Here is a 17,542-nt window from a genome sequence, read left to right as displayed (position 1 = left end):
ACCGGTTGCGTAATAACAAAGAACAATTGTGAAAATTAAATTGGATTTATTTTAAATGAATTTATAAAATATTAATTAGAAAACATATTTACGGATTTCGCAATTTATTTTTCTATTCAAACTTTAAATTTATATTCCCGTTGTTCGACGTTAAATTATAGTAAGTACATAGTTAGTTATTAGAATGCTTTTATCGTTATAATAAATTTATATCATAATAGTTCCTTGGTCACTACTTCAAAAACTATATAAAAACATTGTGATTTTAGATCCGCGACTAATGCAACAGCTAGCAATTGTTTAAAAAAAAAAATCACCCAGCATCGTTTTTCTATTTATTAACCAAGCTTAGGTATATGATGTGTCTGAAATTACGAAATTATAAACAATTTTTATACAATTTTATAATATTTATTATTCATTTATAATGAAAGCTACATATTTTTTTAATTTTTACTATACCTATACATTTGCATATACGTACTGCTCACTAAAATAGAGGTTATGGTGTAGTAATGATACACCTGTGTGGCTATATATCGCTTTTACAACTAACGTAAATATTTAGATAATTAAATAGGAATACTATTCCTCGTTGATTTTGGCCAATATAATTTATTTTAGAAATACTGTGTTAATAGATTATTTCTATTAAATCGTCTAATCCATTCAAATAACAAAATAAAATATCAAAAATAATGTAAATATTACGTTGATTGGTGTAATTATTGTACTACCTAAGATACCGCGGCAAAATCAGTGATAATATTTACCTAATTTACCTAATTTATAATAATAATGACGTTTATGAAGTACCATTCTAACATATTTTAATATAGCAGTTTATAAATGAAAATAAGAAGAGTTTTGGTACAGGTAGAAAAAAGTTCGAGGTGGAGAATTATATAATTATTTTTTTTTTATATTATTGACTGTAGTACTACACTACTGTCTACTACTATAATACATAATACATTATATTATATAGATTATAGAGCCACTTTTTCTGATTTGGAGGTTTATCCCTCATAATCCGATTCATTCTGATAGGGCGGTGGAGTGCGCTTGCTAAAGTTTTCTCCTCGCCTCCAAATAACTTAACGCGGTGCTGATTAATTCTATTTGGTATAATACCAATAGATATATCATATAATGTTATAAGCTACGTATTTTGAATATGCACTTTTTTAGTGCAATATTTATAATCAGATGAGCTTTTATTTAGACAAAATTATCTTTATTATAACTTATAATTTATAAGTATATACATATTTTAAGGTATTTATTAAAATAATAGTGCGTTTAACGCTTTTTCACCATAATTGGATATTTATTAATTAGGCATAATAAATTTAGTTATTATTTTTGTTGTTGTTTTTATTGTCATTATAGTCTATGTGTAGTTTACACGCACAGAATACCATTTTCAAGTATATAATTTAAACATGAAACGTACCCGCCTGTATATTATATTACTATTTACCCTTGTCAATTGTCACAGAAAATGAGATAAATAACCATTGATAAAACATTAAAACGTTATTAATTTAATGTACTTAAATATAATATAATTTACTTAGAGTAATTAAACGTATTATTAAATAAAAAATAATAAAGTACGATTAGTGACTAGTGTCATTAAACTTATTATTGAACGTCAGTTAATGGAAATATACATTTACATTAAGATACTTAATACAATAACTAATATAAAACTTAAATTTTCACTAAGTAATCTAACTTAACTATTCTCAAAAACAAATGATTAAAATGTTAATAGAAAGCTAAACTTCAATCATGATCATTATTACTTATTACTTTGTAAATTCTGTTAGTTAACAATAATTTTTATGTTCAAATTGCATATTAATTCTAAATATAGACCCACTGGCCAAATACTTAATGTATGCACACTTACGAAAAATGATGAATATGTTAAATCTGAAATCTGGGTAAAGTTATACTATAAAGTAACATTGCTAATTCCATACTCAATATTGCTTAATATTAACCGCGAAAAAGCTAAAATGTTCCAAAAATAATTTACTACACTTCTTTCTTTTTTTCTTCCTTTACATTCTATTTTATAAATTATTATAATTATAATTATAATACATTATTTACAGTTGATGGCTAATGGTTGTGAAGAAGTGGTTGTTAATCCAAACCAACAAATCCGAGGTCGATCAGTCGGTTACAGAGAGCGTGGCCGTAGTGTTGGTTCAGTAGGTCCAATGCGATCAGAAAAACGATCATCTGATAAGTCACCCTACTCTAGCGGTCCTTATTTATCACCTCCTCCTCCTGATACCAGCTGGAGGCGTACTCATTCAGATTCAGCTTTACATCAGAGTGTGTCGCAAAGCAGTTCTACTGAATCGTTGGCTCATTTACACAGTCCTGGATCTCAGCGCAGAAGTAAGCACTTGGACTATGTTGCTTTTACTATTTTTATTATTTTTTATTTTTACGTATAAATGATATATAATACGTATATAATCGGTATCGTTTAATACAGTACGAATATACACTAAAAGTAACTAGCATGGCATAACAATAAACATAGTGAGCCTAAGTTGTTTTTTGTTAAATTTTTAGACCAAGATATTTAACATTGAGAGAGTATAGTCAGTATAGGGAATGCATTCCCGTGGAAATTCAAATACTATATAAAGAATGTACATTTTAGTGATTACTGATTAGTATATGGGGCAAGTCTCAATTGATTTTGGTTAAATTTAAAACTCCGCTTAGTAAACAAATTTTCCATACAGTCAAGATGATTTTGCAGATTTATTAAGAAAGTGAGAGGATCATTGTTAATGGAATTTATTGTTTCGTCATTAGCGTAATTAACTATTCATGTATTAAAAGTGATTTATTAATTAGAAACAAAAATTTTGTATATTATACGGGATAAAATTCCGCCATAAGAAACACCGGAGTTAATAGCTAATATTTCAAAGTGTGTACATTTAAAAGTGATGTTCTGAGAGATAAGATCTCATAATGAAGTAGTAAGCAGGTAGAGGAAATCTTTTAAGCTTGTAAAATGACTTAAAATACATATTATGCACAGTATAATTTACTTTCGATTGAATGAGAGGACAAAAATCGAATAGGGCATCAAACAGCACATTACTTTTCTATAATGATGAGTAATATACATACTTACGTATAAGAATTAACCTTTCAAGTATTACTCACAATTATGTCAATATAAAATTTATTGACTTTCTCAGTATAAAATTAAGTGTTTATGTATTCGACTTTCGTATAAAAATAAAAAATTAACGTTAGTGAACGTAGAAACTAGAAATATATACAATATAAACAAAAAAAAAACTCATTTTTTTCACTTTTTAAAAATTATGAAAGTTATTAAAGTACCTATTATGGACAATTTTACCGCGAAACTGACTTTTTACTCTTAATAATAAATTCACTAATACTTTTAAATTTTGTTTTATTTAGCGTTAATTGATAATCAACAGTATGATAAGAAAAGGTACTTATCAACATCGCCGGATAAAAGACCTAGGTCTTGCTGTGACGTACCTAGAGTTCCTGGAATTCAGTAAGGCATTATTTTTTATTCTATTAGGAATAGAACACATTTTTACTATGAATTTTTCCAGCGTTTTTACTACTCAACAAGAACCAGGCGTTGTTCAAATACCTATTGGTAACAATACTGGTTCATTACCAGACCTCACTAACTTTCAGTTTTCTCAGCCAATCCATGCTCCTCTTGATCAGGATGACCAATATAACTTATCATCTCCTTATAATAGCAACGTAAGATCAATATTATACTATTATTGTTTGTTCTTTTTATTTCCTTTTTAGCATATTTAACACTAACTACATCCATATAAAATTAACAATTTAGATCTTTAAATACATAAATTAAGGAAAACCGAAATCCTTGATAGTATGTGACTAGATTAGATGGTTGTTTCAGCAGAGTCCACTAACAACAGATGGTTGTAGTCCACAAGGTTCTCAAGGCTCTCAAGGTACTCCGAGCCAGAGTCCAAGTGTCCTATCCCCAGTATCAATTAACAGCCGTACACCACCTACACGGTTTTCATTTACAAGTTCACCACCACCTGATTCTCCTAATCAAACTACCTTGGTCACTTGTGACATTGTGTTACCAGTGAGTTTTCTTCAGAAAATTTCATCCCGGATAGATTTTATGACATTTTCATTTTCTGTTTTGTAGATTGATTGCTTTAGTTATTTCTTGTAGCCAAAATGTAATATACGCAATTAATGCATTTAAACCTTACCAAATATTTATAAAAAGTATTCGTTCGTTTTATTTCTTTTTGTTTTTGAAAATAAGTTATTTATAGTTCATATATACAAAAATGTATCGTTTCCTTAAACTTCATCATTTTTTTTCCAATGGTTATTGCTAGTATTTTTTTTTCTAATGCATGGTTTTACATTTTATCAATTTTGCACCATTCAGTGAAGCGGATGTTAATACACTATTTTTTTTCTCTCTCACCCAACGCAGAACATAAACAATTTGTACTTAATTAATCTTATGTTAGTTTTAATACTAAAGTAAATTTACCTATTATCAAACTTAAAGTTAAGGACATTACCTATAAAATGTTGGCTTTCAACAATATTTCAATTTTAATACGAGCTCTAAATATGTAAAATGTTACAATCTCTCTTTATTATTGAAATATTGTTAACATCCAATTTAAGAAGACATATAATGACCTTAAGTTTATATTTGATAATAGATCATTTCACCCCAATTTTAAATTTAACAACACAAAGTCAGTTATAGTAAATGTAAATTTGCTATGTTGTGCATGAGTCTGAGAAAAAAATCAAATAATGTGTTGACATCCTGACAGTTATATAAAATATAATAAGCGTAAGTTTTTGCTTTGCAACTAATTTTTCTTTTATCTATTAAGTATTATTTAGATATTTGATTATTTATTTTAAGTACCTTGATATGATTGCAGAATCACCTTAGTGTTCCTTACTTTATGAACCATAGGTTACAACGCACATGTAAGGTTAGTTGCACGCAATTTAATTAATTTAATTTTTTCTTTTATACAATATGTACCTAGTACCTTTTTTGTGTATCATATATGTTTGTTTATATTATTTGTTTTGCTTACAAACTTAAAATGACTGCCTGTATTTGCACAATAATAGACAGAACAAATTATGCACATTTAAAAATGTGTTTAGTATGATTAATTTTATAAACTTGTTTCTTATAGGGATTTACTGTTGATAATAGTCCAGGAAATGGTAATTCTGGAGAGAACTGCAATAATAATATAAAGATGCAAATATTAGGTCAAAATTCAAATATGAACTGTGTGACTGGCCAAATCAATGGCATAAAAATGAACCCTGTACAAACAGTTATGTATCAGCATATTCCATTGTCACCAGCACAACAACAAACTCACCAGTCGTGTGGTATTGTTAATGGCCAAACTGAAATAAATTCCTCGCATGTAAGTTATCATATCAATACAATTAATATATATTATAATACTATTTCTGTTATAATTTCAGTTAAACATAGGAAATTCCCAACTTAACAATATAAACACTTTAGGATCATATAGAAATCAACAATCCAACAGGCCAAGTCCACAATCATCTCCAGGACTTACAATTCAAGTATGTGTATTATTATTTTTTTAGTTTAGGTAAATAATATATAAAGTTAATATTTAAGTATTAAACCTAACTAAATTATTTTGTGTCTTAGGAGTGTATATTCCAAGTTTAACTCAACTATTATGTTTTTATAGTTTAGCTTTAACTTTTAGAATGTCTTATTCTATTTAAAACAGAGTAATATAATGATAACAAAATTTTGGTTTTAATGATATATATATGGTAATCGGTCAAAGTATCCAAGTTTGTACACACTTTATTTTTTACTAAAATTAGCACAGGTATTAAATTAAAAAATTAATTCAACATAGATACACTGTATTACTAAAAGTAAAATTAATTAAATTAATAGCAATAATATCCCAAAATTTGCTTCACAAATATTTGTGGTTATAGTAAGACTATAAAATAAAATATAAGTTAAAGTGTAAAATAATTAAATTATGTAAATTAGATATTAGTGTAATAGTTAAACTATTTTCTAAAAATTTAGAAAAAAATTTTCATAAATAAAAAATTTTAATTTTTTTTATAAAATAATTCGATGACGTAAATCATTTTCTATTAACATTAAGAATAGCGTTTAAAGACTATGGAATACTGCCATCATTATATTTCTCACAGAGATGTTTTAATTTATTTTTTATCTGTGGTGGTCCAATGGTACTCAGTTTACAACTTTAGTTTTGTCTGCTGCATTTTCATGTCGCATATTTTAATTTTTTACTATTATAGCTTTCAACAAAAATCTAAAGCTCAATTTTGGAAAAATTTCAAAATGCCTAATCTAATCTTGGGGAAAATACAAAAATACCAAACATACATAAACAAAATCAACTTTCAAAATTTGTGTATCTTTTTATTTAAAAAAAAAAATTTCCTCTGCTTATTTTATAAATATGTTTTATTAGAAAATGTAAAGTAAAATATAGTTATATCATTTGGGCTTATCAACGTTTTAAAATGTTCGTATTTATTATAAAAACGTTTTACTACATTTTTAAATTTGGATATTTTGTTCGTAGATTTTTAGACCTAGATTTGGTTATAACACAATAAAATTAAGCAAGCAAGGCCCCATAGATTTAGTTTTAGTTGAATATAACCCTATCAATTAAACCTTGAGACACATTATATGCATTTTTTCGTTAATGTTCTACTCACCAACATTGTTATTTCTTAGTATCACTTTGATATCTAATATCATTATTAACTATAAATTGAATTTATATTTATATTAATAATTATTTATATCATATATATTGTATATATTATATAATAAGTTTTTATTTTTTTAGTACGGAAGTTCCAGTCCATTATGTGGAAGTCCGCAGAGCCCATCCTCACCTAGTAATTCTTCTGTTAGTAGCACTAATCAACATCAAAACTATCAAACGCAAAAAGATTTTTATACAAATCTGACACAAACTAACAATCTTCAACACCATTTTGAAAATTTCTCTATGGTAAGCCACTGAATTAAAATATTTTATGCAGTAGCTATTTAGTATTAACAAACCATAGGTATTTTTATATGATATAAATCAAATAAATTATCCAAATATTCTAAAACAGTTGTTTTTAAACTACTGATGAAGAATTTAAATTTGTTAATTGATTATAATTTATTTCGGTTTATGCTCATAATAATAAAGGATATGATGGTAAGTAAACAAAAAAAAAAAAATGTTTTTCCTTCTTATAATCAACTTAAAATATGTTACAAAAATGGTTGTTACCAGTGGTCATATTTTTTGTTAAAAATAACTAATAAGTAATAACTCTAAACCCTAAGTCTAGACCTAAGTTTATTAATATAATTGATTTTCAAATTTTGTGTTTTGTTTTATTTTGAATGTTCAATACAATATAATACCTATTGATTCTGACAAGTTCAATCTTGAATTTTATAGAATATTTCTTTTAGTTTTTTTACTAAATATTTTGGACAAAGATCATATTATAGGTTCAAAAGTTAATAATTATAATTGGCGAATATCTTGAGTGGAAGAGTGGTCTTTATTGTCTGACACACTATATTTTGGATCAAGGGATAATAGTCCCACTGCACCATTCTTTATATACATATAGTATTTCGGAAATAGGGGTTGTCAGAGATTGGTGAAAAGATTTTACAATAGGATATTTGATCAGAAAAAGCTTTATTGAAATTACTATAAGATTATATTGCAATTACTGTTTTTATATTTAAGTTGGTTTCTTTAGGGTCAAGATTTTAAGGTTTAATTTAATATATAAATTGGTTATTAAAAAGTTATTTATTATTTATTTAAGTTTAATTTCTTAGCAGACCCTTTATCTAGACCCTGTAAGCTCAAATTTGTTTTAACAAGAGCTTGTTTAGTTAGTTTTGTTTAGAATGTTAATTTTGATATTAATTTAAAAAAAAATATTTAAAGGCTGGGATTTAATGTAAATTTATTGATATATATCTGATAGGTCCTGATCCATATTAGTCTCTAATTGAAGTTAACTTTGCTTAGTACAATTTTTGGTTGAGTGCATATGTGATCTGACTAATAATTTTTTACCTTAAATATTTTATTGATTTATAAATTATAAATTAATATTTATATTAATAACTTAATGGATGTAAATATATATTTTCATCTGTCAATATTTATTTTGTGAATTACTAAAATTCAAAAAGTTAAAAAATAAAAATAATTGAATTTAAATATGTTCTCATGTAACAACTATAAAATAAATGCACAATATTAAAATTTGTATTCAAATACCATTAGAATTGCTTTTATTTAAATATCAAACAGTTAATTGTATTTTGGTTCCGCTATCATAAAGCTGGACTGGAATCAGGTGATGCAATCGCTAAAAGATTCAAATCCATCAGCTTGGATAACTGCCCAAATACAGGTAAAATGGTCAAAAATAGATTGTAAAATGTATACCTTATAATATAGTTATATGGTACACATTATATTTTCTAGTTACTTATCAATAAAAAAAAAATAAGGGTTGTTGTAGTAGGTAAATTTTATATCTATTGTATATATATATTGTTATATACTAATGTTCATCTTAGATAACTGCATGTTTATTGATAATTATATAAATTATTTTACAGTTACTGAAATCTTATTAAAAACAAATTGAACCTTATTGTTTTATTTATTTGTTTTTGATTAGCTTGATAGTCCTGTATCTACAGGATTGGAGTACATGGGCTCTCCGACTAACACATACTTGCAACAGGTAATTCAGTACATGTATTTATAAATGTATGTATATTATTATTAGCCTAGATACTTATTTATTATTTTTTAGACTGAAGACTATGTAAATTCAGAAATGACAGCTGATATGGGATATTTTAGCACTTCACCATCCCAGTCTCTTCAATTTCCCAACCAGACTCATACAACACCTAATACTCCTTCCAGTATTCCTGACATAATACTTACAGGTAATTATTTGTATTATTAATATTCTTTACTTAGACTCAGATTTTTAGTGAAGTTTATCTTAAATAATTAAATTATTTCAATTATTTATTGGATTAATAAAAAAATAATAATAAATATACCTAATATAGTACTTAAATATAAGATTCTAACTCGCTGTTTAGTAGTGCTTGTATGTTCAACTATATTCCTGACTTTTAATATGTAGAATTAAATTAACCAAGTAATTAATAAAGTTTGCATTAGTAGTACAAATATCTATCACATAGTAAAATAGTTAGCTATAAAAATAAATTCCTAGCGTCAATGAAAAAAAACATTATAGTTAAATGCTAGCTTATCAAATAATATCAAAATATTACATGATCAAATATACTCTATTAGAGTTATTTTAAGAGATAGTTATCTCTGGGGTTGACAAACGAGTATTGTCTGATCGCCGCCCAATAAAAACTGGTTGTAGCTGAGATCTACCCTTTTCTACTCATTTCAAATAGAGTATAATCTAGAAAAACTTTCACAGTTTACACTGTAATTTCTTTACTTTACATCAGTAATTGATAAATTAATTTGAAACTAAAAACTGTTAAAATAATATATCACTATATTTTAAATAATTTAATATATTTTGCATTTGTTTGATGTAGATTTTTCTAATGGAGATCAATTAGATAACCAAAATGATTTTGTGAAAGAATTAAATTCCACAAATGCATTTGATGCCGACTTCTTCACCACTGAAGAAAGCATTAGGCAGGGTCTTGTTGATCAAATTGACCTAGATCACTTGGAACATTTACAAATGTTAGCTGAACCAATCAATGATGAATCATCTAACAATGATCACAATCGTCACTTTCAAATGTAACTTATTATATTGACATTTTTTATTCTTTTTTTTTATCTGTGATTAATTGATAATATATATCCTTAGAATTGGATAGTAATAGTTATTATTTTTATTACACAAAAGTGCCAGAACATTTTGATTATAACTAAGCTGTTGTAATTTTTTTCTTGCTATTTTCTTTTTTCAGTGCCAAAGACTTAAATTTATACTTTTTTCTTATTACATTAAATTTGTGTTGTTTTTTTATGTAGTTACCATCCGATATTCTAATCATCATTGCATTTTATAATTAATATTATACCTTTTTCATATTTCTGGATTTTTTTATAATTATATTATAATAATGTACTGCACAAATTTCAATATCCTTAGCTGCCGAATCACAATTTTAGAACCTATGGTGCATATATTGTAAGATTAATATGACAAATATGTATTTTTTATACAGTATATATTTAATACTTAATTATAATATAATGTTAATAAGTTCCCTCTCCCACCCTTAATTGTTTTTGTAATATAATTTTTTTTTTTTTATTAATAAAATATTAAATTTTAAAATTAAAAGACAATGTTCAATTAAATTAAAAGATCTCGTGTTAGATGTATTTTTATTAATATTCTATGTGTACATACATACATACATACATACATACAGACAGACATACAACATACATATATTTATATTATAATATACATAAATATGCACACAAATACATATACATATATTACATGTATGTATGTATGTATTTAAGTATGTATATAATATAATATATGTGTGTGCGTGTAATAATTTGTTTAAGCCTTTCCATGGCAAATTTGGTATGCATGTTTATAATTGTGTTCGTTTAAATGTGCCTTTTAATTTTTATTTTTTAAAATTTTACTCAAAATGAATGTTGAAATTAATGAAAAACAATTATCATTATATATATATAACATATGTATATTTATATATATGTGTAATATGTATCTTATATATGAGAAAAATATTAAATCTCAAATTTAATTAAAAATATTGGATGTTATAGAATAAATTTAGGAAAATTTGTTCTTTATTTAAAATTATATTTTCTTTCGGTTTATAAACCATGTATATTTTTCCCTGCAAATCAAGTAATAATATATTTCTTTACTAAAGACTTAGTAATGTTATTCATAAATTTTTAACTTTGCTCTTATTTCAATAGATTTATTTTAGAATAAAAATAAATAAATACTTAGTTATCATTTGTAAATATTTGTACAACATGATTGTACATATTTATTATGTTAATTGGTTAGGTAAAGTATTTGGAACTCTGTTATGTTTTACTTATAATATTTATTATTACATATTGTATGTATAAAGATAAATAATATATATATCATTTATTTATATTGAAACATTAAACTACCATTCACATTTTAAAATTATAGCTTTTTATATATTCTGAATAATTAATATTTCGAACAAGATGCAACATTATTACAAAATTATTCGAACAATTACAAATAGTATATAACTAAAAAATACAAACATAAAAGAGTTCTAAATCCTTTATTTAGTTATTTAATTAGCAACGTTAAAAATTTTTAATGAATAAGAATTCCTACTTACTTGTTTTACAATTTTTTATAATTATTCAAAAAATAAAGTTTAGGATTAATATAAATTTGGAATTTTTATTGTTCATTAAAAAATAAACAAAATCAATTCTTAGCTTTTTGATTTTGTTGTTTTATATAGTGTTGATGTGCAAAAACTATGTTTGTTGAACATTTCATGAATGGAGTTGTTTTCATTTCTGTACTTACTAAATACTAAATACTAGTCAATAAAAATCAATACAACTTAAATTCTGTTTTTTTTTTTTTTTTTTTTTTTGTGAATTATTTATTATATGAAGTGTTTATTTGTTAAAATTGTCTTAAAAAAATATATTTATAATGTTAAAAACTTAAAGAAAAATATTGTAAAATAATTGAATTGAATTAGATCAGTGTTTCTCAAATGGTAGTATAATTTTGGCCCCAAAAAAATCAATAAGACATTAATTTGTGAGTAAATGTTTAATTTGAAGTATTCTTGTGCAAGAACGTCTTGCCACGTAGATGGTTTTTTTCTGAAAATAATAAGACTGTTGACTTTATGGGGTAATTTTAAGATCATTTTTCCTTTAGATTTTTTAAATAGTAAAATCCCTTAGCACACATGATATACGTATAAATAAAAATAAAATGTCTTCAAATTAAATTTGAATCACAGGGTTTTCGTTCGGAAACACGCCAAACGTCGTGGTGCCAAAGATCAATTGAGAAACGCTTAGAAGTTATTGACAACACTAGTCAAATTTACCTTGTACTTTTTTTTTTTTTTTTACGTAGGTAATTGATTGATAAATAATGAAAACCTTATTTGTACATTGTCATTTTTTTACTATTAAATTAATTTTTAATTCTTTAAACTTACATAGTCAATAATACATTGGTGGTATTTTTATTACTATTACTATTATTATTATTATTGCGGTTGTGGTCTTTCCGCATACATTATTTTCCATAACCCCCGTTGTTGTTGTTGCTGCTGCCATAGCTGCCGTAACCGTGTCCACCGTGTACGGCGTAGTTGGAGTAGTCGACCGGTGTGCTCGGCTGGCTAGCCGGTGGACATCCGGACGGCAGCGATGCTGGTTTGACAACGGGCGCGGGCTGTTCGTTGTATCCGCTGAAACTGGCCTGAGCGTACGCCGAATAGCCATTAGTCTGTTGACCATACGCCGGGTAACTGGACGTTTGAGGTCCGTACGCCGGGTAACTGGACGTTTGAGGTCCGTACGCCGGGTAACTGGCAGTTTGAGGGCCGTACGCCGGGTAACTGGACGTTTGAGGACCGTACGCCGGATAGCTCACGCTGAGCTGGGGCTGGGGCGGTGACGGCCGCGGCTGTGGCTGGTGTTGATATTGCCCGCCGTAATAAATGTACTGTGTTTGACCGGTCGGTGCAGCAGGTGCGCCCACTCCGTGTTTAAGCATCATTTTTTTCGCTATCAAATGGCTGGCGAATGGCTCCAAAAACGCTTCTGTGCCAACTGGTATTTCGCTGATCGCAATCATAGCTACAGCAGCCTATGAAATACACAAATAATTAAACACTATATAATTTACTGCCGCAGTTGAGAACATCGTTTCGATTTCAATACTCCCAAACCTCTAGGGGGAATAATTGACCATATACCGATTCGTATTTCAATATACCTACTCAATAATAGTCAATTTACTCATTTAATATTTTAGATGTTTACACAGTACACATTCGTTTACAGAACAAGCTATTCCTCTAAATCACCATTTATTTATAACAACATAATATTTTATGAATATTGCCCTTAAGTCTACGATGCTGGTTTAAGGCTACTTAACGTTCTGTAATATATATATGACTAAAAAGTAAGAGTAATCGACTGGTGAAACGTAGCCGTGCAGGTAGGTACATAAAAGAGTGCAGTTATTGTAGCAGTCTCCTGAGGAAATACCATGTCCCTATATAGAATCATTATTAGCTATGTAGTTAGGCACCTAAATTATTATATACCTACATAATAATAATAAACGATAACAGCGACGCGGAAGTAATGCGAATGCTGTTCCCGAAATCGTAGGTTCCTAAACGAAAAAAAAATTCCATATCTGAGCCTCGCAAGTCACAACATATATTTTGTTGTTAACGAATTACGTTTCAATGAAATTACTGGTACACTTGTTATGTCCAAATGATAAAATAAGGGTGTACAAGTTAATAAGTTATATTTAAATGAAAAAAGAAGATTACACTAGTCATATCCTGAAGAAGTCGATTTTTTAAAAATAGATTCATTCAAATGTTTGCCTATATAAGTACGTAATTATTTTTTTAGATTAAATTAGCGAAATGATGAATATATTAATTTTTACAATGACGCGTGTATTGTATTTTTACTGTCATCATCTTTTATGACCGTAAAAATGCTTTGAATTTTAACATTGGGGGTGGTTTCCAGTTAGTCTAGGTTAGCAAATTTATCCTAGTTCTTTAAAGGTTGAAAGTTAATTTAAAAGTAACAACAAAAAATTAAGGAAACCGAGAATTTTTACTTAAAACCAGTATTTGGAAAGATTGATTTTGTTTTTTAGATGTAACTTCAAAATGAAAAACCGTAGATATTTGAAACAGCCATTAAATGTTTATGTTATTATTTTTTCTAAATATTTTAATTCATAGACATTATAAACATTTGCAATTTTTTCTAAAAATGTTAATAAAAAATATTTTCAGGATCAAAAAGCTTGAAATTAATTATAAGATTCAGGACTAACTTATTTAAATTAATTAAAAATACTGATGCATAGGCATGTTTTTTATTTTTATAAGCATATGCATATGAAATTCTCTCCTCGATGAGGACTGACAACGAAGTTCAGAATGTAGAGAGTAGTTAGATACATTGATACATGCAATTCATCTGCCGGAGGAGCTTGGAAGATTTCTATAAGACCCGTTCATATTTGTGATGGAATTCAAAGAATATCTTTAGGTAGGTAGTACATTAGTGCAATAAGTTAGGTGACTACCTATTTATTTATAGAGCCTTTCAATTCAAACATTTTCATAAATGTATCTTATAATAATAATGTTTAAATCACAAAATAATAAGCACTTGTTGGTCTTATAGATAATTACTCCAGCTAGGTACTAGTCCGTCTTCCTAATAAATTAGTATATATCTAGATACTTCGAGTGAGAGAGGAAAATATCTTTGGAATAATAGGAGTAAGTATAGAAGTATAGTATATATAATCTATAGGTACCTAATAATATAATAATAATATAAATAAAATAAGTAGATATATTGTTATATACTCACGACGCAAAAGACGAACACTCTGGTGGTCTTGTCCATCTTGTACGAGTTGGCGCGATTGAGTCTGTTGGCGAAAGAAAATCACAGGCACCGGATCGTCGCGCTTATATAGTGCACGGACTGCACACGCCAAGTAGGTATACCTACCGGAATTATGTCCAAGTATAATATCTATATATCCGCCAGCGAGAGTATCTCTATGTATATAATATATCGTTCACGCTTTAACATATGCCTATACCTACGCATATTTTGTGTATATAATAGGCATAGGCATAGGCATATAGGAGGCGCACTAACCTTGACCCTGCGGCCGAAGACGGTTTTTTTTGGGCAGTTCAACAAACCCGGCATAAAACCAGATTCCTATCGACGTTACGAAATCGCCGACTTATTATATATAATATATATATGTGCACATAATGTATTACGATATACTGCAGCATTATTATGGTGGCGACGGATGCGGCTGTGTGCGTTTTCCCATTTCCTGTGATTAGGCACGAATGCGTTTTTCGTGCATTTCACACGACACTCGGACAACAGGTTTCTATAAACCGACCCGTCCGACTACACCACAGGTTGTATTATATTGTTACTTGTTGGGTACCTTGATAAACGACTACACATAATGAATATATTTTATATTATAACATGTACAATATAATATTATACCTATAACATTAATATAATGTATGTATAGTGTATACCTATAACCGACCACGCCGATATGATGCTCATCCCGCGGCCCGGACGTCGTCGCTGCAGCCAGCCTGTCGCACTGACCCGATCACGATTTCAAACCACTTGCGCATAAAATAATATCATATTATTACTGTACATAATATGTAATTATCGATTCTGCTAGTAAAATATTATTGTATGCTTATATAGTACATATAATAATATATTATATTTATATAGACAGCAAGTATACCTACCTACCTACCTATCGAACTACCAATACATTTTATACATCAACGGTCGTCCGGATTTCAATGATGTAACTGATGGGTAGGTAGGAAATATTATTTAATGCTTTATGCGTGTGTATAAATTGATTTTTCATTTAGTATTAAATGTATTCTAAGTTATATACATTATTTAATATTTTTACATTACCCAATATATATCTTGTGCCTAATACCCAATTATATATTTATAATAATTATACATTATTGTACCTAAATCATTGAAAATGCTTAAAATCAAATGTATTAGGTAGGTACTAGGTACATTATTTATGTATATATTATAACTATACGATAATAAATTATATTATTTTTATGTCTAATAAATGTGTAAAATAAAAATAATTATAGCAACCTCCACCACTATACACGCTAAATATACCCCTAATTAGATTCACCTCTGTAGAAGACGCAGAAGAGTATATTATGTTGAAGACTCCTATAATTTTCCTTTTATTGTAGTCAAGCAAATGGATGTATATGCGACCTGATGCGATACAAACGTCTTTTTTAAATACATTTTTTTCTGCAAATTGTTTAACGGACGATTTTTTAAATTGTTGACGTAGTAACAAGTCGAAATTTAAACGAATATTTTATAATTTGTCAAATTGTATGTACTAAGGAATAATAATAATAGTCCACGAAGAAGATCGATTGTAAATTTAGGTTTTAAATGATAAAAATAATATTATAAGGGTATCATCATGATTTGAAAAATTTAGTAATTTATATTAATCAATCAACATTTTATAATTTGAAAAATTTGGCTTGAGTGTAAATGTAATGTAAATATATCTGTAATAATTAATATGTACTATACTATATACCTGTATACTTTATATAGGCCTGATTATATTATGAAGGATCATAGCACACAAACCTTAAGAACTCAGAAACTACTTATATTGATTTTGATTTTAAATTTTGATTATATATTTATATATTAACTCCATTATAAAAAAATCAACTTGCTTAAAAATAACCTGAAAAAGGCGGTTTTTAAAATATGTAAGTATTTTAAAATACAAGGTATAAAAAGGTCTTTAAAGTTTATGGCTTTAAGCATATTTAAAAATTCCAGAAATCTGAGTTTGAATAAATTAATTGCAATTAAAGGGCATATTATAACAAGCTTATGTTTATTAATGGTTGTTAGGTACCTAAAGTAGTAAAGTTATATGCAGCTTGAAAATCAATAGGTAGATGACAGAACTTATTTTGTTGATTTTTTTTTAATAATTAATTGACTAAGAAACTGTGCTGATGGCTAGATTATTAAATTATCCATTAAGCCAGGATTTCGTGGAAATTTCCCCATGATTTTTAATACATTTTATAGTTTGAACAAAATGGTGATGAAACACAAGATTAGAATTGCGCAACTCCAAAACAAAAAAAAATCTATAGTTTATTACACAATAATACAATATACATTTCACCTATAGATAACTGGATTATAACTCGTAAAGACTGCACCGCTGCAACATTGAGCCATTTCGACTTTGATGGTGATAGATGATAATCCAGCCTCGTATTCTATAGAATATAGAATTCAATATTAGTATTAAATTAAATCGTATACAGACTACTAATAAATAATAATATAATATATATCATTTTGTAGGTACACCGTAGACAATTTATAGCTTAAACAGTACCTATATAGTTAAAACTTTTAATCAACATTATAGTATTTATAGTGACATGGATTTACTAATT

The 17,542-nt window shown here is 27.2% G+C and overlaps 2 protein-coding genes and 1 long non-coding RNA gene across 8 annotated transcripts in view; 2 read left to right on the top strand and 1 right to left on the bottom strand.

Moving 5' to 3' along the window:
• Positions 1–12,420, top strand: part of LOC132917331 (CREB-regulated transcription coactivator 1-like) — a 31,260-nt gene extending 18,840 nt beyond the window's left edge. The window contains exons 2-13 of one of the 6 annotated variants that reach the window (XM_060978033.1): positions 2,127–2,418; positions 3,475–3,577; positions 3,639–3,798; positions 3,968–4,162; positions 4,998–5,051; positions 5,265–5,507; positions 5,569–5,676; positions 6,975–7,142; positions 8,500–8,571; positions 8,845–8,910; positions 8,983–9,121; positions 9,767–12,420. In XM_060978033.1, coding sequence (XP_060834016.1) covers positions 2,127–2,418; positions 3,475–3,577; positions 3,639–3,798; positions 3,968–4,162; positions 4,998–5,051; positions 5,265–5,507; positions 5,569–5,676; positions 6,975–7,142; positions 8,500–8,571; positions 8,845–8,910; positions 8,983–9,121; positions 9,767–9,987 — 1,821 coding nt within the window. In that variant the 3' untranslated portion in view covers positions 9,988–12,420. Of the gene's footprint in view, positions 1–2,126; positions 2,419–3,474; positions 3,578–3,638; positions 3,799–3,964; positions 4,163–4,997; positions 5,052–5,264; positions 5,508–5,568; positions 5,677–6,974; positions 7,143–8,499; positions 8,572–8,844; positions 8,911–8,982; positions 9,122–9,766 lie in introns of all 6 variants that reach the window. The other 5 variants (XM_060978032.1, XM_060978036.1, XM_060978034.1 and 2 more) reach the window with 5 other exon arrangements.
• On the bottom strand, positions 12,364–15,010 carry LOC132917332 (annexin B11-like). Its single transcript, XM_060978038.1, has 2 exons — positions 14,853–15,010; positions 12,364–13,077 (listed from the first exon to the last, which is right to left on the bottom strand). The coding sequence occupies exons 1-2, from the start codon at positions 14,886–14,888 to the stop codon at positions 12,502–12,504; spliced, it is 612 nt and encodes a 203-aa protein (XP_060834021.1). The 5' UTR covers positions 14,889–15,010; the 3' UTR covers positions 12,364–12,501.
• On the top strand, positions 13,072–14,930 carry LOC132917334 (uncharacterized). The gene is made up of 2 exons (XR_009660268.1): positions 13,072–14,758; positions 14,833–14,930. It is a non-coding gene; the product is annotated as an uncharacterized LOC132917334 (long non-coding RNA).
• Positions 15,011–17,542: the final 2,532 nt, after the last annotated feature.

Source organism: Rhopalosiphum padi, chromosome 1 (genome assembly GCF_020882245.1).
Source record: "Rhopalosiphum padi isolate XX-2018 chromosome 1, ASM2088224v1, whole genome shotgun sequence".
NCBI lineage: Eukaryota > Metazoa > Arthropoda > Insecta > Hemiptera > Aphididae > Rhopalosiphum > Rhopalosiphum padi.
The sequence above is the reverse complement of the archived record's forward strand: the minus strand, read 5'-3'. Positions and strand labels throughout refer to the sequence as shown.

Bases quoted from the DNA above. Each gene is read 5' to 3' on its own strand.
- LOC132917332 (XM_060978038.1), bottom strand. From the start codon at position 14,888: ATGGACAAGACCACCAGAGTGTTCGTCTTTTGCGTC. The intron at 13,078-14,852 runs GTGAGTATATAA...TGTATTTCATAG, and splicing joins GAGTGTTCGTCTTTTGCGTC to GCTGCTGTAGCTATGATTGC.